Here is a 26,893-nt window from a genome sequence, read left to right as displayed (position 1 = left end):
TCCAACTACTGAGTTTCTAGTTTTACCATTTTATGAAGGTCCACATTCATGCTAATGTCATGCCAGATTGAACTCACTCTCTGGCCTTCTCCAATTTGTAAGAGAGCAAGCAACTCTTACCCCTTTTCAGGTATCTTCTACCCAACCCCACTTTTTGTGTGGTGTTCCCCCATTACAAAGTAAGCTCTTTAAAGGAGGAACTGTCTTATTTGCTTGTGTTTGTATTTCTAGCATTTAGAACACTGTTACATCTTTCTGTTTTAGTTCTGTGTGTGTGTGTTTCTATCTCTGTCTTTTCTGTCTTTCTCTCTTTCTTTGTCTCCCCTCTCCAGCTCCCGGCTATAGATGTAGAGAGAATGGGAACCAGAGTCTCAATCAGCACCCACTGAGCCTATCCTGGGCTCCCACCAGGCCTTAGAAGATTAATGAACATCCAGAGAGTGAATATCAATATTAACTAACTTCTGAAAAACATTCCCAGTGCTCGGCAATTGGCCCTTACCACAAAGCACCCTGACTTCAGATCAGGGGGGAATGAAGAAGAAATCAGTCAGAAGCAAGAAATCAGGGAGGGCTACAGATTCAATATTTGTGAGGTCACAATTTGGAAGTCTTTCTCAGTTCACTCCACTTAATACCTAATCCCCATTAGCAGAAGAGGATCTGAAATTGTGATGAAAGAGAGTTCCCCTAAAGAGTGAGTGGGTTTTACCAAGGAAGGCACAAGTATTCAAGTTGAATGTGGAGAACCCAGGAGAAAGGATCCTTTCCCTCTCCTACGTCCCCTCAGGCCTGAGAATTTTAGCCACAGAAAGGTGCTAACTTCTTGTGGCCTCAGAGGGAAAGTTCTAATTGTAATTAGAAAAGTGCAGGCCAAACAGAGCTTGGCCAGAATGTCAGGGCAGGGGAAAGCAGGGGAGTAAGAAACTTCAGACTGTGGGTACAGAAAGGCTGAGAGGCGCTTCAGGTCCAGAAAACGCTGGGATCCAGAAGGTAAGAGCATCCCGACGAGATTGCAGAGCACCCTTCCATAGATTGGAGCTGCTCAGCTTCCCGCGACCCCAAGTAACCCCTCCTGGAGTATCTGTTTCCTACATACCCGATCACCCCAACATCGCCCCCCGCTCCTGCCCCCAGATCCCGCAGCTCCCAGTACCTGAGCAGGCGGATTCCCTGGAACTCCGCTCTCCACCAGCCCCGAACAGGTGCCAAAGCTGAACGAACCTCCAATACCCCCATCAGTCCCACTGGCAACTGCCCCAACCGTCGCACCCCAAACGAGACAGCCATGGCTCTGCTTGCAGTCAGCACCTCTAGTCCAACGCAGCAACTAAACTTTTAAAGCAACGGGTGCTGGGCGGAGGGGGAGGGGAGAAGATGAGGGGGAGAGGGGAGGGGAGAAGTGTAGAGCAAAGGGGGAGGTAGGGGTTCCTAGCCTATGGCGGCACCCCAGAACTGGAGCAGAGGCGGGGCGAAGGAGTGTCTCTCAGCCACCCCGCCTCCCCACTCTGCCCCCAAGACTACTAGATCCCGGAAACTCCCCCTCTCTTTTCTGTACTATTGAAGATAGTGTTGTTTGGCCCGGGCGGAGAAGTGGGAGTTGGGGAAAGGGTGGTCTGTCAAGGAGATCCCTTCAGGGACTGGTGGGGTCCACGTAAGTCCACGTAAGATGACTGGAACGGGACCTGTTCTTTTGCTCCGTAAAACAGCTGCTGTCCCCTTCTTAATCCGGGGTTGGAGAGGGAGATCTGTCCATATCCTGTCATTCAGCAGCATTTAATAAATGTTTACTATATGCCAAGAGCTAGGGATACATCGAAAAGCAAAAAACACAAGTGGGAGGGAAAGGCAGTGGTTAGTGACAAGTCTATCTGCTCCTGTAGACTAAAGGTGTGTCACTTGCTTCTGAACCGCCCCTGCCTCCGCCCACCTCGAACTTCTTGAAGTCTGTGGCAAATTTTTCCCTTCCAGTCCTAAATCCTGTACTAGGAATAAAGCTTTGGGACTCATTTTAGAGAGATATCGAAGCATCCCTCTGGTCACTCAGTTAGGAGGTGGTGGACCTCTTATCAGGCATTTTCCAACACGGCCAAAGTGAGCCAATTTTGTTCACTTATACTAATTTGAATGCAGGTCGAAACTTATCTTTTTCACTTTGTCCTTTCTCGTGTTGATTTTTTCATGTTGAGTTATGTTGTCTTTCACAACTATTTTGGACTAATTTGGAAGCATATTTAACATGATAATACATCCATAAACTAGATTAAACTGCTTACCTTCCTTGGAAGAAGGGAGGGAAGGGAGGAAGGGAGGGAGAAAATTTTGAAACTCAAAATCTTGTAAAAATGAATGCTAGAAATGTTCTTATCATATATCTGGGGAAAAGAGAAAGAAAAAGAAAGGGCTCTGGGAAGGAAAAGAGTAGTAACTGGGAAGTGAAAATGATGTGTGTAAGCGGTGAGTAGGGGAATAAAGAACAACAAAACATTCGTTTAGCCTTATAGATATGTTACTGCAGGAAGTCCATTGGCAAAGAAAGATCTGTTTTCAGAAATGGGGGGGGATTGTTTTCTACTTTTACAATGTAGCCAGAAAATCTTCCACTTTATCAGACTATGCAATTTCTGAACTGGATCCTGGTTCAGATGTTTCTCCCTTTCATTCTATATTAATCCCCGGTTTGTCACCTGAATTTTCAAGTTAGAGAATTAACCTGGAGTTTTTGTTATACTTGAGACCTTCTAAGTATAACAAAAACTCCAGGTTAATTCTAGAGAATTAACTTAGAAGGTCTTAAAAGTCTCCTGGGTATGTGAAGAGGGGAAGGATCATATGATTATAGAAGTTAGAGCTGGAAAGAACTTCAGGGATTATCTAGTCTAACCTAATTTGACAAATAAAATAAAACACTCAAAGGTTTCTTATCAAAAAGCACAGAACCATAGGATCTGGTCATTGTAAAGGACTTCAGAAGTTGTCTGGTCTAACTGGTTCCAGCAGAATGTGAGCTCCTTGATAACAGAGATTGCTTTTTCCTTCCTCAGTTTATCCAGAGTTTAGCACAAAACTGACAAAATAAAAAAAAAATTAATAACCTTGGGGCAACTAGGTGGCACAGTGGATAGAGCATTAGCCCTGAAGTCTGGAGGACTTGAGTTCAAATGTGACCTCAGACACTTAACACTTCCTAGCTGTGTGGCCTTGGGCAACTCATTTAACCCCAATTTCCTCAGTTTAAAAAAAAAAAACTTAAATAACTTTTGACTGGCTGGTAGATGACTAAATAGCCACTCTACAAAATAGTGTCTTGGGATTCCAGCTTCTGTGAAGTGGAAACAAGCTGGAAGAAAGATGTTAACATTTCTTTCCCAGAGATCACAGGATATTAGACTTAGTTATGCAAAGAAACTTTGCTGAAATTTTACAAATGGGGAAACTGAAGCCCAGAAAAGTCAAGTGACTTTTCTAAGATTACACAATCAGTAAAGTCAAAATACTTCTGTCTTTAAAAAAAAAATAGCTGCCTCATCTAATCAAGCAATTGACCTCCAACTAGAAAGAGATGTGGCCAATTATTTTTTTCCCACCAGAAGGAATAAGCATGATAGCATTTTTTATTGTTTGTTGTTCACTTCTGAAGCCTAACTCTTCATGACCCCATTTAGGGTTTTCTTGACAAAGATACTGGAGTAATTTGCCATGTCCTTCTCCAATTAATTTTACAGATTAAGGAAAATGAGGCAAAAAAAGATGGTTAGTATCTGCAGCCAGATTTGAACTCTGATTCCAGGCCCACTACTCTATCCATTGTGCCACTAAGCATGCAAAATACCCTTACTTCAATTAGCAGCAAAAATCTGAGAATGCTGCTGGAGAGGCCTATGAGGGGAAGCTCAGATCAAGAGTACAATATTGTAAATATGGGTATCAGCACCCAAGAAAGATCCTGTCCTCCTGCTCTAGGAATGGTTCTGAAAATAAAACTGCTTTCCAGTGCCTCCTGAAGTGTTTTGCCATAAGCTGGAAACATTTATATCCAGTTTTTGAAGAGAAACAATAGCTTAATACTACCAATTCACAAATATACATAGAAATCGATGAACAAAGTTTTCTCCTAGGTGTCTGTAGTTAATGCAGCAGGGGTTCTTAATCTCTCTCTCTCTCTCTCTCTCTCTCTCTCTCTCTCTCTCTCTCTCTCTCTGTGTGTGTGTGTGTGCTATAACCCCATCTCAGATGTATTTATAAATAATGAAATAATTTTTCCCTTTCCATATTCACAGATTCCCTCCCTTAAATCTATCCATGAACAACTTGGGAAAGGGGTATATGTACTCTATGTCAAAAATCCCTAGGCTACAAGCATTTCTTCTTCACCTTTGCCAAACTGTAAGTACATATTCCAAAAGGCAGCTAGATAGCACAGTGGATAGAACATTGAGTTTGAAATTAGGAAGAATTTAAGTTCAAATATGGGCTCAGATACTGTGTGACCCTTGGCAAGTCACTTAACCCTATTTGCCTAAATTTCCTCATCTGTAACTTGAGCTGGAGAAAGAAAGGATCTTTGCCCAAAAAAATACCAAATGGGGTCATAAAGAGTGGGACCCAACTGAACAACAAAATTCCAAAGGAAGGGTTATAAACATTGAGCAATATGATTGCTATTTGTTCTTAGAGTAGAGTGGGAAGGACATTGATTCTGATGTTGAAGACCTGAATCTGTGTCCTGCCTCTGACCCTTAATATCCTCTTGGCTTCACTTACTTTATCCATACAATGAAATGGATGGAATTAGTTGGCCTGGGTTCTCTCCAAGTTCTCTGCAAGTATGGTATCCAGCCATTATGCCAGTTCAGTACCTTCTTTAAAGTCACCATGAGGGTGCTTCACTGGTAGGCAGTGTAGGTCTTAAGGGATCTCAAACATATTAAGGAGCTACTTAACTTAGCCCTCCAAGGGCACCTTTTGTGTTACCTAAAGGAGAGGGAGAGTTGTTTCTTTTGTCTTGCTGTCTACTTGAGGAACAGTCTGAGTCTCTTTTTCTATTTTTTTTCATATCTAGTGCAATAGATCATTCAGAGCCTGAAGGTCCAAACAAGCAAACCTTTTTTTTTTTTTTTTTTTTTTTTGCTAAAATATACACACTTTCAGATAGTAGTTCTCAAGGCAGTTACAAAGCATTTTGGGAAGGAAAAAACCATGGTCAAGAAGTTTAAAACAATCAACAATCAACAGGGGGAAGTGCTAAAAACTGCTTTTTATATTCTTCTTACCCAAAAGGCCTACAGCTGTTAATTTACCTGGAAATAAAATTAACCCTAACTTACTTCTCCTCATATCCTCATCCATAACTGGAGGTAAGTAAAAATACAAGTTTGGCTTCTGTTTTTCCCAGATTGAGTTGCTACCTACCACATCAAGGTTAGAATTCTCTCAGCCCCTTTTCCATCTGTTACTAGAATTACAATGCACAGATCAAAACCCAGATTCTCTGATTCCAAAGCAAAAATTCTTTTGATTGATTTTTTAAAAATTTCCCTCAATTACATATAAAAACAATTTTTCATATTTTTTTAAAAGATTTGTTTTCCAAATTCCATTCTTTCCTTCCCTTTTCTTTCCCTTCAGAATTTGATATGTTATACATGTGCAATCATTTACAAAAATGCCATATTAATCATTTTGTGGGAAAGGAAGAGAGGAAGGGAAGAAGACAAAGGAAAATAAGGAATGAGGGAAGGAAGGAAGGAAGGAAGGAAGGAAGGAAGGAAGGAAGGAAGGAAGGAAGGAAGGAAGGAAGGAAGGAAAGGAAAGAAAAGAAAAAGAAGCAAGGAAGGGAGAAAAAAGGAAGAAAGGGAAGGAAGAAAAGGAAGAGAAGGAAAGAAAAGAGAAGGAAGGAAAGAAAGGAAGGAGAAAAGGAGAAAAGAAAAGAAGGGAGAGAGGGAGGGAGAGAAATATAGTAAGCATAGCTAATGGTGTGGGCTGGTTGGAGACCTAAATCCTTTCTTCTGCCCCAGTCAGTAACTCTGGGGTGTTAGGACAGAAGTTAGGCCTTGACCTAATAAGAAAAAGCTTGGTCTCAAAGAAAGAGTGACAGGTCAGAATCTCTAGCCCTCAGGCCTAACCCTCTACAGTAAATCTTCACCAACAAGAGAAAAAGTTTCAAGGAGTGATGATAGGTGAAATGATCTATTATAGTCTTTCCTAATCTCCCTGTAGAGGTTGGTAACTGTGTTATTGCAAAATCAGCTAATCCTATGAAGGCCCCTCTTTTAAAGGACCTTTATTCCTTTATAAGAATCTTTGCCAGGATCAGAAAGCAACAAAATAGTGAGAAGAAACTTTCAGTTTGAGTTCAGGTTTAAGATTCAGGCCTTTGCTGCTTTGCTTTCTGATCTTAGGTATGACTGCAAAACTCAAATGGACTTTTGAAAAGGGTTTACCAGGGTTCTAAAGTAGGAGAGGAGGAAGAAACACCTTTCAAGGCTTATGCAATGGATGGGCTCACCACCATGGTTAAGCAAACCTTCAGGCTCCAGTGCCAGAGTAGGGCAGGAGCAGATGCTGGTAGAGACAAAAACCCAAAAGTATAAACTTTTTCTTTGTCTACTTTCCTTCCTCTGTCACCAACCAAAGCTCTCTGCTGTTTCTCTGCTGATTCTCTAATCAGCATTCTATTTTCCCTTGAGGTTAGGAGTCTTTAAATTGTTTTTCCCTAAAATGTTTTCCAAATTCCAAATGTTTTCCAAAAATTTTATTTTTATAAACAGTAGGAATGTGTCACTCAATACTCATTTCCTCTCTTCCCCACTTCCACCTTACAAATTTCACTTAGCCTTGGGATTCTGTCCTAAGGCTATCTTGTCTTGATTGAAAGTGGGTGAGTAGAAAAACGTAACAAACCTACTATATATCAAGTTGATGGCAGACCACATTTTACATTCCATCCAGCCAAACACCAAGACATCGAACCTACACGTGAATCTACCTTCTCATCCCAATCCCAATCCCACCTCCATTCCCATGCCTCAATTATCACTCTTGCTTTGGGAACTTTTTTCAATTTATGCCATCAATGCTATGGAAAGAGTATGACAGTCTACTTCCCTATAGCTGCATTCACAATCCCTGTGACAAGCGATTCCAGGTTTCCTTTTCCTGACCACAACTCCCTTATGTTATAAGACCACAGACATAGAGCTGGTGGTAATCTTAAGAGATCTTAGAAGTATCTTGCAGATAAGGAAACAAGTCAAGTGATTTGCCTTGGGTCACATAGCTAATAAGTCTCAGAGGCAGGATTGGGACTCAGCTCTCAATTCTATACAGTCTATTGCTAGACCATATTGCCTCTTTTTATGTTCATATGTGTTATGTCCTCCTATTAAAATGTAAATTTTTATGGAAAAATGTTACTTGTAGAGGCAAGAGACAATGGGTGTAGAACATTATATATACTGTTAGATTGTTGATGTGTTGGTTAGTTTTTGTTAAGCTATTATTTTCTCTTTTTTATGCTTTGTTTCAAGGGTTATCTTATTAGTAGAAGGATATATTTGGAATTAAAAGTTTTAGGGGAAAATAAGTTCCCTTAGAGAGCTAATCAAGGAAACTGTCTTACTTCTATATTTGTACTATCATCTCTCACAGTTTCTACACCATAACAGGCACCTGACAATTGCTTGTTGATCAATCAATTGATTAGCTAATAGAAGTGAGCTCCAGTGAATCCAAGTTCATAGCTTGGGGGACTTAACAAATAATACTCTCCTTGACTCATGCCCTGATTCAGATTCTCTCTTGGAAAGCAAGAATCTGGTTTGTTTTTAGGTGTACCTTAAAGGTAAGTGGAAGAAGCCCCCTGAAAATAAATTGAAGTTTGCAATAGCATTCAAGCATTTATTTATTGCAAAGTGTACTAGGTTAGAATATTCCTTCTCTCTGTGATTCTAGTATGATACAGTATATTACAATTTTCATCTGCTTTCCCTTGAATTCAGTTGGTTTTTAAATTCTTCTGGATCTTTCTTCATACTGTCTCTGAGAATCATGAGTTATTTTTAAAAAAAAATTTATTCCTGATTTATCAAAGAACAAAGTGAGCATTTCTGTTTCTATAAAAATGTAGAACAGGAGAAAAGGACTTTTGCATGAAACTGGGGAGTCTTTAGTGTTGTGAATTCAACATAAAACTTTCAAGATTGAGTCTGTGATTCTTTCTGTCTCCTTCACATTTGGAGGGGAGGAAACTCTATTAATAGAATTCCCTTCCCTTTCCAATTCCCTATTTTAAAAAGAGAAAAACAAAACCACTGTAACAAATATGAATTGTCAGGCAAAACAAATTCTCACATTGAGTCCATTTCTTCTCTATCAGGAGATAGATAGTGTGCATGCTTCATCAATATTTGGGAAACAAAGCTAGTTATTACATTGATCAAGTTCATAAATTTCAAAGTTATTTTTCTTTACACTGTTGGAATTATCACTTCTTAATGTTGATTCCTTCAGCCAACAGCTTCATCTCTGCTATCTATTGCCTATGATAGTACCTTAGGCAATTCACTTAACCTAATGATCCTTCTCAGCTTAGTTCAGAGCCTTATTATTTCTTGCCTCCAATCCTGCCAATATGAAGGAATTTTATTCTTGTACATTTGAGACTTTAATGGATCTATTATATCATTAAAGCCAGATCATTCAAATGGCAATAGAAAGGCACATAATGAATGTAAGTAGACTATAACAGTTTCTCATGAAGAAACAATACATTACCTTTTCAGGAAAAAATGGCTCAGGGAACATTATTAGAGAAGCATATGACCAGAAATGAACCAGCTTGTGTAGTGTCTACCTAATGTTAAGAGATTTAAACTCAGAGCCCATGAATTGTAATTTGTTCATTAGTTTTTAATGTTTTTATAACTATTTCAATATAATTGGTTCCCTTAGTAATCCAATGTATATCATTTTATGAATTTAAAAACATTCTGAGAAGGTTCAAAAGTTTGTCAGGACTAAGAGTCTCAGTTGCTGATTCGAGAATTGACTCAAATTTATAATACAAGTCATTCCCCAACTGATAAATGGTCAAAGAACAGGAAAAGACAATTATCAGATGAAGAAATTAAAACTATAGTCATATGAAAAATGCTCTAAATCACTATTGATTAGAGAAATTTAAATTAAAACAACTTTGAGGTACCACCTCATATCTTTCAAATTGGCTAAGATGACAGGAGAAGATAATGATGAATGTTGGAGGGGATGTGAGAAAACTGGTACATTAATGCATTGCTGGTGGAGTTGTGAACTAATTCAACCATTTTGGAGAACAATTTAGAACTATGTCTAAAGGGCAATTAAACTGTGATCAAGCAGTGCCACTACTGGGTCTGTATCCCAAAGAAATCATAAAAGAGGGTAAAGGATCCATGTGTGCAAAAATGTTTGTAGAAGCTCTTTTTGTGGTGGCAAATAACTGGAAAAAAGAGTAGATAGCCTATCAATTGGAGAATAGCTGAATAAGTTAAGATATATGAAAGTAGTGCAATATTCTTGTTCTATAAAAAATGGACAAGCTGATTTTAGAAAGGCTTGAAAAGATTTACATAAACTGATGCTGAGTGAAACAAGAATGATCAGGAAAACACTGTACACAGCAACAGTAGGATTGTGCAGTGATAAAATTTGATAGACTTGGTTCTCAGCAGTTAAGTGATATAAGGCAATTCCAATAAACTTTGGATAGAAAACATCATCTGCATCTAAAGAGAAAAATATGGAGTCTGAATACTTTTTTGTTCTGATTTTTTTCTCCCAAAATGATTCATATGGAAATACATTTTAAAAAATGAATGTACAGGTGTAATAAAATAAAGGTTTTTACATGTAACTGGTAAAAAATTAAAAAAAAAAAAACTTTGCCAGGCTGCCCAAGTAGTTCATTACACAAAAAAGTTGAGAAAACTTGTTCTAAAGGAAGGCCTTGGCACACTGGATGGATTCCCTTTATAGAAAACTTATTGAAGGTTATAGATAAGAATCACAGAGAATGACAGCATGGATAGATTGTGATTTGAAGAACTTAATAAGTACATTGATGAAAAAGTGATCAGAAAGGGATGCAAACAAAAATTAATTACTGTTTTTATTATTTTGTTAAAATTTATGTTTTTATTTTTCCAACTAAAATTTAAATAATTGAGGGAAAGCAAAGTCTAGGATAAAAGTGCTAGAGTAAAGAGAGTTGCTTCCAGAATCTGGTACATTGTTACAATACTTCAAATAGATAATATTTGTGTGACTATAGGCAAATGATTCAATCTCTCACAATCTTAATTTCCTCATGTGTAGGTAGTACCCTCTCTCTAGGCTTATTCTTTTAACTGTACTGGCACTAACAGACTGGATCTTCAGAGAGGAAACTACTACTTTGAGTTCTAAGGGAAACCCTAAGGGTGGCTGTCCTCCTAAAATTCTTGCTCATGAAGCTTCCATCAGTGTGCTTTCCCTTTATAATCAGTCAATAAACTCATTAGAAAAGACATTTACTCACACAGCATAGCAAAAAATTTAGTTAAAAAGCATTTTCCCCAAACCCAGAATATGCTTTCCCATAAACACAACTAGGGTCCTTCTTTGATAGGGAACTAAAATCTTTATCACTTTCGGTTTATGACTTGACCATTACAGCACTCTTTGCAGCTGAAATCTTCCTGTGCTCTTTTAGCAAAGGCAAAGGTCTTTAGCTTAGATTGGTAGAATCCTCTCTTCTTTGAACCTCTTACTGTTTACTCTGAGATTTTTCACCTCCAGAAAGGAGATGGAGAGAGGCTTAACCTCTCTTGTTTAACCAATTTTTTTTCCTGGTTCAAAGTAGATTCCCTCAGTGAGAAACTGAGGGAAAAATCTCAGTATTTGTAGCAATCATTTATACTTTCCAGTCTCAGTTGTGTCTCATGCTGATGAATACATGAGGACAAAGATATAAAGTCAATCTACTTTGAAGAACAAATTCAGTATCTGTTTCTGTCTTTTCATTTGCTGCTGAGCTATTCAAGCCTTAGACCCTTTTCTAAGGTATGGGGTGCTTTCTTATTATCTGATAGGGTTTTCCTCTTACATTTCAATGTCTCTGCCCTCCCAACCTTCAAGTTTGATGAAATTTGGTTGGGCACCCTTTCACATGTGAATTGGGGAACATAATGCTTGTATGTGTTATCTTGATAGATGAGCTGATTAATGCTCAAGTTCAAATTTCAAGATTTTAGAAATCACTTATATGAGAGTTACAAGGTGGGAAATGTTTATTAAAGCAGCCATAGAATCAGATAGAAATTACCAGTCATATAGGTGCATTCATTCCTAGTAGCCCTGAGGTAGCCATATCCATTTGAAATAGCTTATACTGAACTTTAACCTTAGAGACAACTAGGTAGTGTTGTAAGTAGAGTACTGGGCCTGGAGTTGAGGAGACCTAAGTTTGAAACCTTATTATATTACTTATTATATTATATTATACTTATTCACTGTGTGATCTGGGACAAGCCAGTTAACCTCTGCCCACCTCAGTTTCCTCAACTAAAAAAATAGAAATAATAATAGCTCCTACTTCTCAGGGTTGCATGAGTTTTAAATGAGATATTATTTGTAGAGTGCTTAGCACAGGGCCTGACGCATAGTAGATACTTAATCAATGATTTATATATGATATATTGTATACTTATACATGTATCTATTATATGTAGATACATAGACAGCTTAACCAAGAGAACATTACATATAGCATAAAATAATGTGATGATAAACTGTGATGGACTTGAATATTTTCAAAAATGGAGGCAATACAAGGTGATCCAATAGACTTAAGATGGAAAGAGCTCTCTGCATCCAGAGAGAGAATTATGGAGACTAAATGTGGCTCAAAGCATAGGAGTTTCACCTTTTTGTTGTTGTTTGTTTGCTTTCTTGCTTTTTTTTTTCTTTGTGTTTTTCTTTTCCTTTTGATCTGATTTGTGCAGTGTGATGAATATGGAAATATATTTACAAGAATTGTAACATATTTAACCTATATTGAATCGCTTGCTGTCTTGGAGAGGAGCTAAGGGTACAGAGAAGGAGAAAAAAATTGGAACACAAGGTTTTGCAAAGATGAATGTTGAAAACTTTATTTGCATGTATTTGGGAAAAGAAAATTAAAAAACCTTCATTGCAATAAAAAAAAAATGCTTGTTCCTTCATGCTCTCTTAGATACACTCTTAGATGTAAGGACCGAATTAGTACCCTAAATACTTTAGAATCAGCTGGAATCAGGATAAGTAAAAGTCCTTGGTCTTTATTCTTTGTTGAAGTGAGAGGAATAGACACAGGAATCTCCACACCTCTGCTCTTTGCCTCCTGACCAGAAGTTACTCTGGCTTGTCTTACTCTACCTTCTAATCCCTCCTCTACTTCTCTGTATATACCAACAGATTAAGCCAGCACAGAATAGTGGGGCATGCCATTTTCTAAGCATATGCTAATTGGAGTATTGTCCAATAAGTAATTAGCCATAAGCGCCTGGTTGTCTGAATCTCAATGCATGGACTCAAGAGTTTCGGCCCTTTACACTTAGGCAAGCTTGATATTGCCCCAATCTTGCTTTGGACCATGGTACCTTTAAGGTACCATGGGAAGTTAGGTGATACAGTGGATAAAGCACTGGGCCTAGAGTCAGAAAGAGGTGAGTTCAAATACCATCTCAGACTGTGTATTGTGTGACCTTTGGCAAGTTACTTAACCTTGTTTGCTTCATTTTCCTCATCTGTCAATTTGAGTTGGAGAAGGAAATGATAAACTACTCAAGTGTCTTTGCCAAGAAAATGCCAGATGGCATCACAAAAAGTAATATGACTGAAATGATTAAACAAAAGGGAAAGGTTATATACTTTCCCAGGAAACAATATCAAAATGCTCTTGTGATATTTACTGAAATAATCTTCTATAAAATACAAGAGAAGGCAGAGAGATGAGAGAAATGTGTGATGTGAGGAACAGATGTGATTTATATAGGAGGTGTATATAGGAGCTAAAAAGAACAGCATGTGAATTTCTATGGAAATTATGGGATCAGACCTTTTTATGGCATCATAAAGACATGGACTATTCCTTCTTTTTGACCTTCTGCATGGCAAAACTTTCCTCTCTCAGATGCTATGAGGAAAGTGCTTTGCAAATACTAAAGCTCAATATAAATGTGACCATTTATTAGGTTTTTATGGTCTTATTTCATAATCTATTTTATTATCTTATTATCTTCCATTACTATCAGGAAATAAAGGGGTTTCACAGAAAAATGAAACAAGTCATTCAAAGCTCAAAGCAGTAGTCATCCTTTATTTGTCATGTTTGAGGGAAACCCATATGGCTAAATAAAAGACAGGCAGGGGTCCAAAGAAGGAGGGAAAAGAAAAAAATACGGGGGCAACCTACCAGAGATGACTTAGGGCTTAGACTGACACCTCCAAACTAGGACAGTTGTCCCAATCGTACCTGTCTCCTGTATCCCCAAACTTCCCAGGCTGGTTTTGGTACCTCCACAACAGATCAGGGAAAGGGAGAGAAAAGATACAATACATGGATGTTACTAGGGGGTCTCAGATATAATGCTCTTGAAGTCAATAGGAGAAGAGAATCAATGATGGTCCAAGGTCAATGAAACCAGGAGGTTACTTTTAGGTCTTGATAGATAGTTACACCAAAGTCTTGATGGTATCATTTATCTGTGCTTCAGGGAAGCTCATCTATATGGAGTATGGTGGAAGGAGGGAGTTTATGGCAGGTCTGAGAATGGAGCAACTCAAGTAACTCTTGTCTGATTCTTTTTCTGATCATAATTTTCTACCATTCCATCATTTCTTTTGCCTTAGGACATCTTAAGTCCTCATTGTGACCCTGAATTGGCTAAGCTCTCTTTCTTCTTGCCAACAAACCCCTCCACATGCACTTTTAATACAGAAGTATGAGTAAATGTTTAACAATCAGCTGTCTTCAATTATTTTATTTTTCAAGTTTTTAAAAATTTTTTTTGCAAATACATGCAAAGATAATTTTCAAGATTCATCTTTGCAAAATCTTGTGTTCCAAATTTTTCTCCCTCCATCTTCTCCTCCTCCACTCTAGAGAGCAAGCAATCTAATATAGGATAAACATATGCAATTCTTTTAAAAATATTTCCATATTTGTCATATTGCACAAGAAAAATCAGATCAAAAGAGAGAAAAAACCCAAGCAAATGAACAACAAGAAGTTGAAAATACTATGCTTTAAGCCACATTGAGTCTCTATAGTTCTCTCTCTGTATGCAGATGGTTCTTTCCATCACAAGTCTGTTGGAATTGTCTTGAATCACCTCTTTCTTGAAATGAGCCAACTCCATACAGTTAATCATCACATAATCTTCTTGTCGCTATGTATAATGTTCTCTTGGTTCTACTCACTTCACTCAGCATCAGTTCAGTAAGTCTTTCCAGGCTTTTCTGAAATCAGCCTGTTTGTCTTTTCTTATAGAACAATAATATTCCCTCACATTCATATATCATTATTCAGCCATTCCCCAATCGATGATCATCTACTCAACTTCCAATTTCTTGCCACCTCAAAAAGGGCTGCTACAAGCATTTTTGCACATATCAGTTCCTTTCCCTTTTTTATTATCTCTTTGAGATACAGATCCAATAGAGATACTGCTGGATCAAAGAATATGCAAAGTTTTATAGCCCTTTGGGCATGATTCCAAATTGTTTTCCAGAACGGTTGGATCATTTCACAACTCCACCATAATGCATTAGTGTTCAACTGGTTCTCTTAAAAAATGTACCTTTTAAGTTTAATCTGCAGTATTAACATCCTAATAATTCTTTTTTTTTACCCCCCCTCCCCAGGTAATTGGGGTTAAATGACTTGCCCAGGGTCACACACAGGTAGGAAGTGTTAAGTGTCTGAGATCAAATTTGAACTTAGGTCCTCTTGACTTCAGAGCTGGTGCTCTATCCACTGCTGCCCATCCTACTACATTAAGTCTAGACAATCAAAATAATAGATGAAGTCTTGATTTGCCATTTTCTGGGGTACAACTGCTTACAATGAAATTTTAATGATAAGCTCTAAAAAAGAACTGATAAATGCTAACTTCATCATTCTCCTAGACTTCATTCCATCCCCTCTCATCTTCTCCATTTTATTGTCCCCTATTTCATACCTACCTGCTCTCTCTCTTGTCTTTAATCTCTTTCTATCTACTGTTTTTTTCAGGGATACCTACAAACATGTCCATGTCTCCCCAAGTTTAAAAACAAAACAAAACAAATAACTGTACACATCAGCCATATAGCTATCCCATATCTCTCCTCCTCCTTTTGGTTATATTTTTTGAAAAAAAAAAGTTTTTACAATTGGTTCCTCAATTTTCTCTCTTTTACTTGTTTTCTGAATCTTCTGCTATCTTACTTCTGATCTCATTATTCAAATGTTACTGAATTAAAGAAGATCTCTTAAATGCTAAATCAAATGAAACTCCTCATTTTTCTCCAGCTCTCTGCAGTATTTGAATCTGTTAATTGCCTTCTTCTCTGGATTCCCTTCCCTAAGTTTTTATGACATTGTGCCCTCTTGCTTCTCTTCTCATCTGTCTGATGGTTCCTTCTCAGTCTTTTTTTTTTTTTTTTTTTTTTTTTTTTTTTTTTGCTTGTTCCTCATTCATGTCCACTAAAGATGAGTATTATTTAAAATTCTCTCCTGGACCCTCTTCCCTTTTTCTTTTATTCTTTCTGTCTTGTTAATCTCATCAGCTCCCATGGATTTACTCATCATGTCTCTGCAAATGATTTCCACATTGATATATCTAATCTCTTTCTCCTAAGCCACAGTCCTGCATCACCAGCTGCTTTTTAATTATCTCAAATTGAATGTCCATAGGTGTGTCAAACTTGACATGTCTAAAAGATAAGTCATTATCATCCCTTCCTAAATCCCCATCTTTTCTCAATTTCCATATTACTATCAAAGGCATCACCATTGTCTTGCCCCCCAAAATCACAAGATAAGTGCCAATATCCAATATATTATTAAATCTTGTTATTTTTACCTTCCCACCATCTCTTATATACATTTCCTTCTTTTCAAGCACATAACCATCAATCCACTTGATACTGCTTGCTTTTTCCATGCTTTTTCCAGGCTGAAGGGGCTAGAGAGAGAGAATTTGGAACTCAAAATTTTAAAAATAAGTAATGTTTTATAAAATAAAAACATGAGAAGATTCTCAGCTAAGAGAGGAAGGGGAGGGGAATCTATGACAAGTCTGAGGAGAGATAAAAAGGTTTTGAAGAGCTACTGTAGAGAGTGAAATAGTAAGTTGATATGAAGATATAAAAGGATTGCCTATCAGCAGTTAGGGCCCAGTGGCACTTATGTGACATAAAATTATAGTTCAACTGTACATGTGTAGTTGTGAAGGTCACAAAGAATGGGAGTGATCCAAGAATGAGACTTGACTAGGGATAGTCAGTGGTACAATTAGGAGGGTAGGGATTGAAGAGGGGAGGACAGACTAGAGATGGATTGGTTGACTAAGGAGTAAAGATGCTGAGAAGAGTTGCAAGTAGCTAGTGCTGGGGAAGTGGCTTGGTTGAGAAGTGAGGGGCCAAGAGATTAAAAGTCATAGTGTGGGTAAAGAGTAGTAAGGTGAAGTTATATAAGGAAAGATAGAGAAGTGAAAAGTCTACAGATTTGATCAGATATGGAAATTTCATAATATTTGAACATGCAGGTAGTACATTTGTGGATGATGACAAGATGAAGGGTATGACTATCTCTTTGTGTGGCTGAGTTGGGGGTGGAAAAGTGGCTCATGGGAGGTGAATAGTTTGAGGAACTGAGTGGTTAGGGTGCTTGAGGAAGAATCAATATGTGTTTTGAAGTCCCCTAATATAAGGGCAGGTGATGAGGAGGAAAGAAAGATTGTAAGCCAAGTATTGAATTCATTGAGAAAGAAAGGGATTTGTAGGATCCTTTTTTTTAAATGGGTGGTAAATTTGAATAGCATAAACCCAAAGAAAGGGACATTATTGAGTAGTGGAGGAGGGTGGATAATCTGGAAGCTGCCATAGGGAATAAGTATTCCATCTCCCAATTAAACTGAGGAGAATGAGTAAAGAAGCAGTCAGTATTGGAAAGGGTGACCAGAAAGGTTATATCATCAGAGGGAAAAGCCAAATTTCAGTAAGAGCTAGTAAATGGAAGAAATAAGAAAGAAAGAGATTTAAGATGAAGGGAAGTTTGTTGCCTGTGGTACAGGCATTACAGAGGACACAGTGGAAGCACTGGGTAGAGTCAGTATGAAACTTTGAGGTAAAAAGAGAGATAGGAATGAAGAATCTGGTGGTAGAGAGCATTGAAGAAAAGGGTTTTGGATAATGATCTATAGAGTTCAAAGTCACTAGAATGTGAAGGATATGTCCAGGTGTGAGAATGTTCTTCTTTGAGTGGAGGGTGCCACTCTACCATCAAAGGCCAGGTGGTTCAGGAGATGGAAAGCTTTAAGTCAAAGGGAGGGTTGCTCTTTGTATTGAAGGTTCTCTCTATTCTAGTTAGAAGATTGGGCTGGCAGCAGGAAGAAGAAGATGCATTGTGCTATCACCAAGTTATATGAAAACATGCTCTAAAATCACTATTAAGAAAAATGCAAATTAAAAACAAGTGAAATTTTATTTCCTGCCCAATAGATTGACAAAGATGGCAAAAACAGAACTTGCTAATGTTGAAGGATTCTTTTGGAAGATAATTCCCCCCTCCCCTGCCCTTTTCCAGGTTGTCAAATCAAATCTACTGGGTAGTAAATGATCCAAAAGAGTGCACACTTCAGAGGAGGCATATCTTCTCTTTGTCTCATCCAATCTCCCACCCATATCTCACTAGGCATAGCTGAATAAGTCCTGAAAAGCCCTCCCCACTGCCCCAATCTACTCAGCCCACCAAACTTTCTGCCAACATACTTTCCCTTTCCTTCTCCTAACTGGATGCCAATCCTCCATCCCCAGTCCTCCTTGGGAGAATACGTTAAGATGGCATATAGAAGCATGTATAAATCAGTGGGAGTGGGATAAGGTAAGTAGATTAATTGGAAAAGATAAAGAGGGAGGGAAAGGGTGAGGAGAGAAGATAAAGGAGAGATCCTTGGGGGAGTGGTGGCAGAGGTTAACTGATAGCAAGGAAGTTAACAAGTAGAAGTAGAAGAGTTAGAGATAGGAAAAAAAAAGATATACACAAACATAATAAGGGATAAAATTTATTAGAAAAAAATAGGGATAGTAATCATTGATCTAAGATAAAAATCAAACTTTAAAAAGACTCAATAAAGAGAGAATCTATACTAAATGTCAGACATATTGTTTTAAATGTATATGCATATGTATATATGTGTGCATGTATGTGCATGTATATATCTGTATATGCAGTAGGGGTGTGTGTGTGTGTATGTGTGTGTGGTGTGTGTATGCATCTCCATGCTTAACTGCAGTCCTCTTGGGGAAGGCAGGGGTGGGGAAAGAGGGAGAAAAGGAATAAAGTGAAAAGTGCACAGCAGAGAACAAAAGAATAACCTAAAAGAAAGCAAAGAAAAATGAAGTTATGAATATAATGTCTTCTATTATTACATATGCTTTTTGGAAATAGATATTTATTGTCACATACTTTGAATACTCCCCAATGTTCTGCTGAGCATATGACGAGGTTTTTTTTTTCTGTCTTTATTTTGTTTTTTATTATTTTGCATTTGTTTTAAATAAATAAATTCAAGTCTACTTTCTTCTTTCCAAATGTTCTAGGCTCAGGTCTCTCTCATGCTCCTACCTATGAAGTACACATGATTTCTCATACTGCTTCAATAATTGACACTAACTTTGTTTAAATGTGTGTCCACTGGGCTTTTCCATCTACCCTTCAGCTGAACATTCTTATGTGTTGTCTCCCCTATTTGGAACATGAAGTCATCAGCAGAGACTGTCTCACTTTTCCATTTGTATCACTGTGTTTAGCACAGTGCTTGGAATATTTTTTAATCCATCAATTCATTCCTTCCTAAGTACACTAATACATAATTGGTGGAACTATGAATTAATCCAATCATTCTGAAAATCACTTTGATGTTATTAAAAAAAAAAAGCATAACTAAACAATCCAAAGGACTTTTGGTCATGATGGATGAAAAGAAAAAAAAAAGAAATGAGAAACACCATTATGAGAATTAATCCACCCAGAATTACAACTAAAATCAGCCAGAAGTTCACAAGCAATATTTCACAACCCTGCTAGAAAAGCCAGTCTCAGGGCTGGAAAAGAAAACAGAAGCCTTTCTTCATCCAGAAATAGTAGTAGTCTATAAGGCTTTATATCTGGAAGTAGCAAGAACATAAGATCAGAAGAAAGATTTAGGGTATCAGAAATCCACAATGAGGATCTTGAAAGACCCCAGTAACAATAATGACCAGTTGGAGTATAACAGTATTTAAATGGAGAAACAGTGGGCTCAGGGGCTCTGAGATCCCTGTTGAAGAAAATGTTATATTTTGAAGTAAATATCCTTTTGCAGAGGGTACTTGTTTTTTGGAGCAAATGGACTGCACCACCTTATTGTCCCAGCGATACTCATTATTAAGTGGTTCAATGGAACAGGGGCACTGGTCATTGTTTCTTGACTATGGTGGTAATGGTGTTAGAGGACTCAGCTGTCAGGGGTTTAAGCAGCAGAGAAGAGACTGCTCCCCAAATCCTAAGGATTATTTCATCAAATGCTGAGAGATATATCTAGTCTAACTCTAGAAGGATGAGATAAGCATACACGTTCCACTTTTATTTACAGAGGGAACTTTAAAGTTTACAAAGTACTTTTGTCACAATGACCTGGTAAAGACTGATGAAGCAAAGATTATTAGGCCCACTTTATAGATGGTAAAAGTAGAAAATCTCAGACAGGAAAAATTTCTGAGACTGAAATCAAAGGATTCAAAAGATCAGATATTTATAGCTGAAAAAGATCTTCAAAGACAATTTAGTTCTCTCATATTTCGTAGATGAGGAACCAGAGAAAGAAAGACAGTAGTTTGCTAATGGCAAACTACTAACATGAATGAGAACTGGGATTCAACACCATGATCTCTGTCTTGGGGCAGCTGGGTAATGCAGTGGATAAAGCCCCAGGCCTGGAGTCAAGAAAACCTGAGTTCAAATCTGACTTCCGACAATAGCTAAGCGATTTTGAGCAAGTCACTTACTCCTTTTTGCCTCAGTTTCCTCATCTGTAAAATGAGCTGAAAAAGGAAATGGAGAATTCTCCAGTACCTCAGCCAATAAAACCCAAATGGGGTCATAAGGAGTCTGAAAACAACTAAACAACAAAAACATTTATATATTAACAACAAAAACACACTTAGGGGGAGCATTCCCAAGTTCAAAAGAGATTGTTTAGGATGGACAATTATTATAATGTCTATTTAATAAGTTATGATGTTTCCTTGAGGGAAGGACCAATGTAAATGTTCCCTTAAGGTGTTCTGGCACACTTGGTCCATATTTCATTCATGCTTATGACTGCAGATGAAGGATTTAAATGAATGTGGGTGGCAGTACAACAGAAGCCAAGTTTATCAAGGAACAGAACTATTAAGTGGATGACATTTTATCTTATTCAAACTGGCATGTTTTCCTTTTTTTTCTTTTAGTAACAAAATTTCTCTGGCAGAATGTCTTGAACAGACATTATAGATGAACAATGAGCTAGTTCCTGGAATTGAAAAGAGGAAATAGGTTGAATTTGGAACTTAGGTGGAGGAAATGACAGGAATAAACTCTATTCTGAATCTAATTTCTCATTAATTGGAATGAACTGGCTCCAGGCTCCTGGGGTGAAAATGATAGGGAAATTGGGGGGAAATGACCATTCCATTCAAGACATGTTAGAGGAAACTGATCATAGTAAAACATACACCTTACATAATGAGAAAGATTTTAAGAGGTTCAGAGGAATATTAGGTAGAGTCCCATGGACCAAAAATACCTCAAAGGAAGTTAGTTTCAGGAGGATGGGAGATACTTAAGAACGGAATTCTGAAGACACAATGGAAAACAATTTCATTTGGATAGAAAAATGGGATTTGATGAAAGATATGAATATAGATACATAGAGATCTCACCAACCACCCTAAATTTCGAGAAGAAATGTACATGAAATAAAACCAAGGCCAGGTAACAGAAGATGAATATGTCTGTGGCATTATCCTATAAAAATAGTGTCAAGAATGCTGAAGTTCAGAATGAATTGAGGCTAGTAAGGGAAGCTAAGAACAAGAAAAAAAGTTTTAAAGGTATATTGGTAGAGAAAAGACCAGAGAAAGGTTAGTGACTTTGATTGGAGAGGAGAGGATGATGATAATTGGACAGTGTAAAGGGTCAAGACTTTACAGGACAGTAGATAGAAGCCAGGGATTTTCAACTCATTTTGTTTTTGTTTTCTCTACAAAGGGGAATGACCTTGGTACTGAAAATGACATAACAAAAAATGACTAATAGGGAGTTGATAACCAAGATAAGTAAGGTGACAGTAAAGAGCACTCAATTGCTCTTGAATTGAAGTCCCTTGGAATAGATATTGGGTATTGAAAGAATTGGCAGACATTCAAGAACCACTGTCAGTGATATCTGAAAGATAATAGAAAACAGAAAAGGTTTCACAAGCCTGGTGAAGGGCAAATGTCCTCTTAAAAGAAAATAAAGGTGGGCATAAAAAACAATAAGAATAAATCTAAGATGAAATTCAATAGGGATAAAGATAAATCTTGCACTTGGGCACAGTCAATTAATAAACAATTAAACCAATTAATTATATGCCTATATTATATGCCTACTATATGCCAGGTACTATGCTTAGTGCTAGGGATACAAAAAGGCAAAAGACAGTCTTTATCCTCAAGGAGTTTACAATTTACTGGGGAAGACAACACACAAACAAATATATACAAAGTAAGCTCTATACAGGATATATAGGAAATAATTAAAAGAGGAAAAGGAGTAAAATTAAGAAAGGTCAGGGAAGGCTTCCTAGAGAAAGGAGAATTTTAGTTGGAATTTAAAGGAAACTAAAGAAGTCAGCAGTCAGAACAAGGGAGGGAGAACATTTCAGAAATGGAGAAATACTGAGAGTCAAAAAATGGAATATTTTTCTCATGAAATAGCCAAGAAACCAGTATCACTGGATGGAAGCACTTGTGGAATAAGGTATAAGAAGACTATAAAGGTAGGAAGGGGGTTAGGTTATGAAGGGCTTTGAATGTCTAACATAGAATTTTGTATTTATTCTTGGAAGCAAGGGGAAACCAGTGGATTTTATTGAATAGGAAGGTGATATGATATGAATTTTAAGAAATATCATTTTGGTGACTGAATGGAGGAAGGATTATGCTGGGGAGAGACTAAAGGCAAGCATACCAATATTGTACTACAAAAGTTCAGGCTTAAGTGATGGGTGTTGAATCACAGTTCTCATTCATGTTAGTAGCATTAGAATGGTGGCAGGGGGGTGAAAGAGTAGAGAGGGGCAAAAGATACTTGAGTGATAAATAAATGAGGAATAGAAAAGGGGGAGCTCTGGCAAGAGGCCTAAATTTTTTCTTGTAAAATATGAGACAATGTTATCAGCTGGGAAAGTAAGAGTAGGGGAAACTGTAGGAGGTTTGAGGGATAAAATGGTTTAAAAGATTCACAGTAGAGAGTGGGATATAGAAAGTTGATACCAGAGGTATAGTAGGAGTGCCTAGCAGTAGTGAGGGTCCAATTTCAATTGTGTAACCTAAATAAATAGTGAACACCATCAGAACAGTTGTGTGATTTTCTCCACTTTCATTTACCAGCATTTGGATTAATGCAAAGTGATCTTTCCTGGTTTTCCTTCAACCTATCTGATTAGTCCTCTATCTTCTTTACTGGATCCTTTTCCATATTGTGCCCTTGAACCACAAGTGTCCCTCAGGGTTTGGTGGAAGTGATCCAAGGAAGAAGCTTGGCTGAGCATAATCAGAGATGTGACAAGGAGGTTAGGGATTCAAGAGAAGTGTGAAAGGTTATATTGGTTCACCAAAGGATCAAAAAAAGGGAGAAGAGATAGTAGCTAGTACGGGGGAGATGGACTGGGAAAGAATTGAGGGGTCAAGGGAATGGAAATCATGGTGAGGCTAAAGAGTAGGAATATATAAGAGAAGGCAGAGGGAAAGGTTAAAAAAAGTCATTACATTATGGTCAGATAAGAGGATTTCAGAATTTTTGAACATTGAAAGTGGTACATTTATGGGATGGCCAGATGAAGAGTATGATCATCTTTCTGTGTGACTGAGGTAAGGTGAGGTAGAGTAGAAGCTCATGGCAAAGTGAGTTGGTTGAAGTACTAAGTGGATATGGATATTTAATATGTATGTGGAAACCTCTTAGTAGGAGGGCAGGAGTTGGGGAAGGAGGAAAAATTTATAAGCCAGGTGTTGAACTCCTACAGGAAAGAAGGAGAATGATCTGGGTATCTGTAAACAACAACTGCCAGGATTTTGATTGGGTGGTAGAGAAGTTGTTGAGTGACAAAGGAAAGGAAAGGAGAGAAACTAAAGATTTCAGTGGGAAACAAGAAGTATCTCAATTCCTCTGCCCTGACCAGTCAGCCTAGGAGAATTAGCAAAAGAACAACCAATACTGGAAAGGATGCCCAGGAAGGCTGTGTCATCAGGGGAAAGCTAGGTTTCAATAAAATCTTGTAGATGAAGCAAGTAGAAAAGAATAGATTAAAGATTAATGCCACCAACATATGATGGGGAAAGCATGGATAGGCAGCAATTGATCTGAAAGGGATTTGGGGATTTTAATGATGTAAAGAATTCTATGAATCAGCATATTGCACGTTAGGCCAAAATGTTAATACAATCTTAGACTACTTAAGGAGAAGGCAGAACTTCCAGGAACAAGGAGGTAATAATCTCACTCCCCTTTGATCTTATCAGAACTTATCTGGAGTATTGTGTTCAGTTCTGGCCTGAACTTATTTAAGAAGGACACTGATAAGCTGGAGATTATCCAGCAGAGAGCAAACAGGATGGTGAAAGGCCTTGAGTTCACTACAATTAGTTGAAGATTGGGGATTTGTTTGATCTGCAAAAAAGAAAACTTAGGGCACAATATCTATGTTCAAGTATTGGAAGTAAAATTAGACTTATTTTGTTTGGCCACAGACGACAGAACTAGAAATGAATGTTAGAAGTTTTCAAAGAGGCCAATTTAGACTTGATGCCAGGAAAAAATTTCCTAACACTTAGGAAGGATTAGGTTACTTCTCAGAAAGCTCAAAGCAGAGACTTGACAAACTCTTGTTAAATATGTCACAGTGAAGATTCCTTCATGTATGGGTCATGATATATAACCTTTGAAGTCCCTTCTAACTCCTAAATTCTGTGATTCCATGAAATTCAATTGAATGGGGGAAGGAGTTAATTACAAAGTGAGTCATGGGTTACTAAAATTGTAAACATTTATTAGCATCCTGTTTTAATTAAGCATTTTGCCAACTAGGTGCTAAATTCAGTTATTAATTTTTTTACTTCAAAGTTTTACTCTCCTGGGGACAAGCTCCAGTTGCAATATCCTAATTATAACTCTAAACATAAATATTTCTAGAATAGAGAAACATAATTTATCTGGTTAACATAGCTAAATGGAAATGTCTCTGAAGCACAACACTGAATTCTATGCTCAACAATCAACCTCCTTAGTTTTCTGTAATTTACTGGATACATCTACTCAGTAGGAGAGAGTACTTTGTTTGGATGACCAGAACCAGGGATCATGCCAGTTCTGCCTTCCAATGTAAATTAGTAACTGGATATCTTGGCTCATGAATGAATCTGTTGTGAGTCTGAGTATTTTGAATTGGTTCTTTGGAACCTGATCACCTGTGGGTGAACTGATAAAATGAAGTTCCTCAGCCTATAAAGCTTACTAGAAGTGATCCTGTCAGGATGAAGTCATTCTTGGAGACCCATTTTCTTTCTCTCTTTCCCTTTTCTTCTTCCCATCTCCATCTTCACATTCTTCGCTTCTTTTCCTTTCCCTTCTCTTTTTTCCTCTCTTTCCTTCCTCTCATTCCATTATGGCTCAAACTTAGCCCATCTTTCAACTATAGAAGGTGTCATTATATTATTTTTTATTTCTTAAAAACCAAAACACTTACCTAGGGGCTTAGCGTTTTTGCTAGCGATGTCTAGTGTTGAAAAAGAAACAGGGTCTCAAATTTATATTTAACCCACAGTCCAGGGAAGGTAACTTCTAACAAAAGAGGACCTTTCTACTCACAAGGATAGAGTTCTAGGGAAATCTGGCCCCAAAAAAGAGGGTCAGATTTTTTATTTTCTACTTTCTGGATCATTATATCCTTACCTCTAGAATCCCAGGGGTACAATTTAGCTTTAGCTAACTTAGCTAAAGCACAATTTAGATTTAGCTCATATCTAGGGTTCCTCTAAAAGATCCCTTCCAGAAAATTATTCAACATATATGGTAGTAGATATTAGGTAAAGGAAAGCTATTTGTTGTCTCCTACATGATAAAAAATATATTTTTAAACATAAGACTCACAAATGATAATTTATAAAATACTTAAACATGAATCCCATAATTCAAAACACTTACTATCCTTTTAGCAGCTTGTGGGATTACTAAACAGATTTTGTTCTCATTTTAGTTTATACTCCTGAACAGCAATTCACCTTGAGGTGTTATCTTCTGGCCAGTCAGGCATGCATAGCTCATCTTTTTTCTCCAAGAAGGATATATAGCTGTAGCAATCATTTCCCACTAGATAACAAGTATTTAGACTTTTCAGTGACTCCTGACCTCTTGAGCTCACAAGACTGGCTACTGAGACTGTAAATATCCATCTGCAAGGATTGCTGGTCAGTCACCTATGTGCAAGGAAAGAAACCAAAAGCAGAAGAGGCAGCAAGGGACTTGAGATCCAGCCTTTTGCTTACCAGGACAAGCACATGCTCTGTCTTACCAGTATAACCACTGAGACTGATACGTGTGTGTGTGTGTGTAGGTGTATGTGTAAAAGATGAAAATCCCTATGGATGTATGTGTGTATGTGTGTGGTATATGAGCAGACCTCATTATCTTGCTTGGCTGATGCAATCTTTTCACATGAGGAAGGCTAAGGATATGGCTTCCAGGAGAACTAGGTAATGAGGGTCCCTTGGGGAGATTGTACAGCATACATGAATTTCTGTAACTAGTCCCAGTTGACTAACCATATAATTGAGAAAACTTTTTTCCTATTGATTCTGTAGCTAGAACTATGAACATCTTCCAAAAGCCCTGAGTCAGCTCTGATGGTCTCTGTGATTAAGAGTAAATTTTTTTGTTTCAGTTATTACTTAGCTTTAATCACAGAATGGGTACGGCCTCAGTCAAAATGAGACTTCTTTGAAGACCTTAGTTTAAAAAGGCCAAGGTCTCTCATTGCATCCAGGGACATCTCTAGGTATCCTGATCTATATCTAGCCATTGAACCCAGATGGTTCTGGAAGGTAAGGTAAGGCAGATGACCTTGCCCAGTCCTCCCTCACTTAAATTTACATGCATTTCATAGTATCACCTCCCTGACGATATGGTCCTCGTGGAGAACAAAGGACAAATACCACCATACCACCTCTGGTGGAACTCAGTGACTTCTTTACTTATTGTGTCCAGTGAGAGATCATGTGATGAGGAAAGCACCTTAAGATGTTTTGCTTTCCCTCTGAGCTGTATGCAAGAATTAGGATTTAG

At 37.7% G+C, this 26,893-nt stretch overlaps 1 protein-coding gene and 1 long non-coding RNA gene across 2 annotated transcripts in view; one reads left to right on the top strand and one right to left on the bottom strand.

Moving 5' to 3' along the window:
- ACSF2 (acyl-CoA synthetase family member 2) overlaps positions 1-1,370 on the bottom strand; it is a 39,945-nt gene extending 38,575 nt beyond the window's left edge. The window contains exon 1 of the mRNA XM_031966369.1: positions 1,157-1,370. Within this exon, the coding sequence (XP_031822229.1) occupies positions 1,157-1,290 (134 nt within the window). The 5' untranslated portion in view covers positions 1,291-1,370. The remainder of the gene's footprint in view (positions 1-1,156) is intronic.
- On the top strand, positions 472-19,763 carry LOC116423316. Its single transcript, XR_004233872.1, has 4 exons — positions 472-993; positions 4,281-4,386; positions 5,281-5,357; positions 18,868-19,763. It is a non-coding gene; the product is annotated as an uncharacterized LOC116423316 (long non-coding RNA).
- Positions 19,764-26,893: the final 7,130 nt, after the last annotated feature.

Source organism: Sarcophilus harrisii, chromosome 4 (assembly GCF_902635505.1).
Source record: "Sarcophilus harrisii chromosome 4, mSarHar1.11, whole genome shotgun sequence".
Lineage (NCBI taxonomy): Eukaryota > Metazoa > Chordata > Mammalia > Dasyuromorphia > Dasyuridae > Sarcophilus > Sarcophilus harrisii.
The sequence above is the reverse complement of the archived record's forward strand: the minus strand, read 5'-3'. Positions and strand labels throughout refer to the sequence as shown.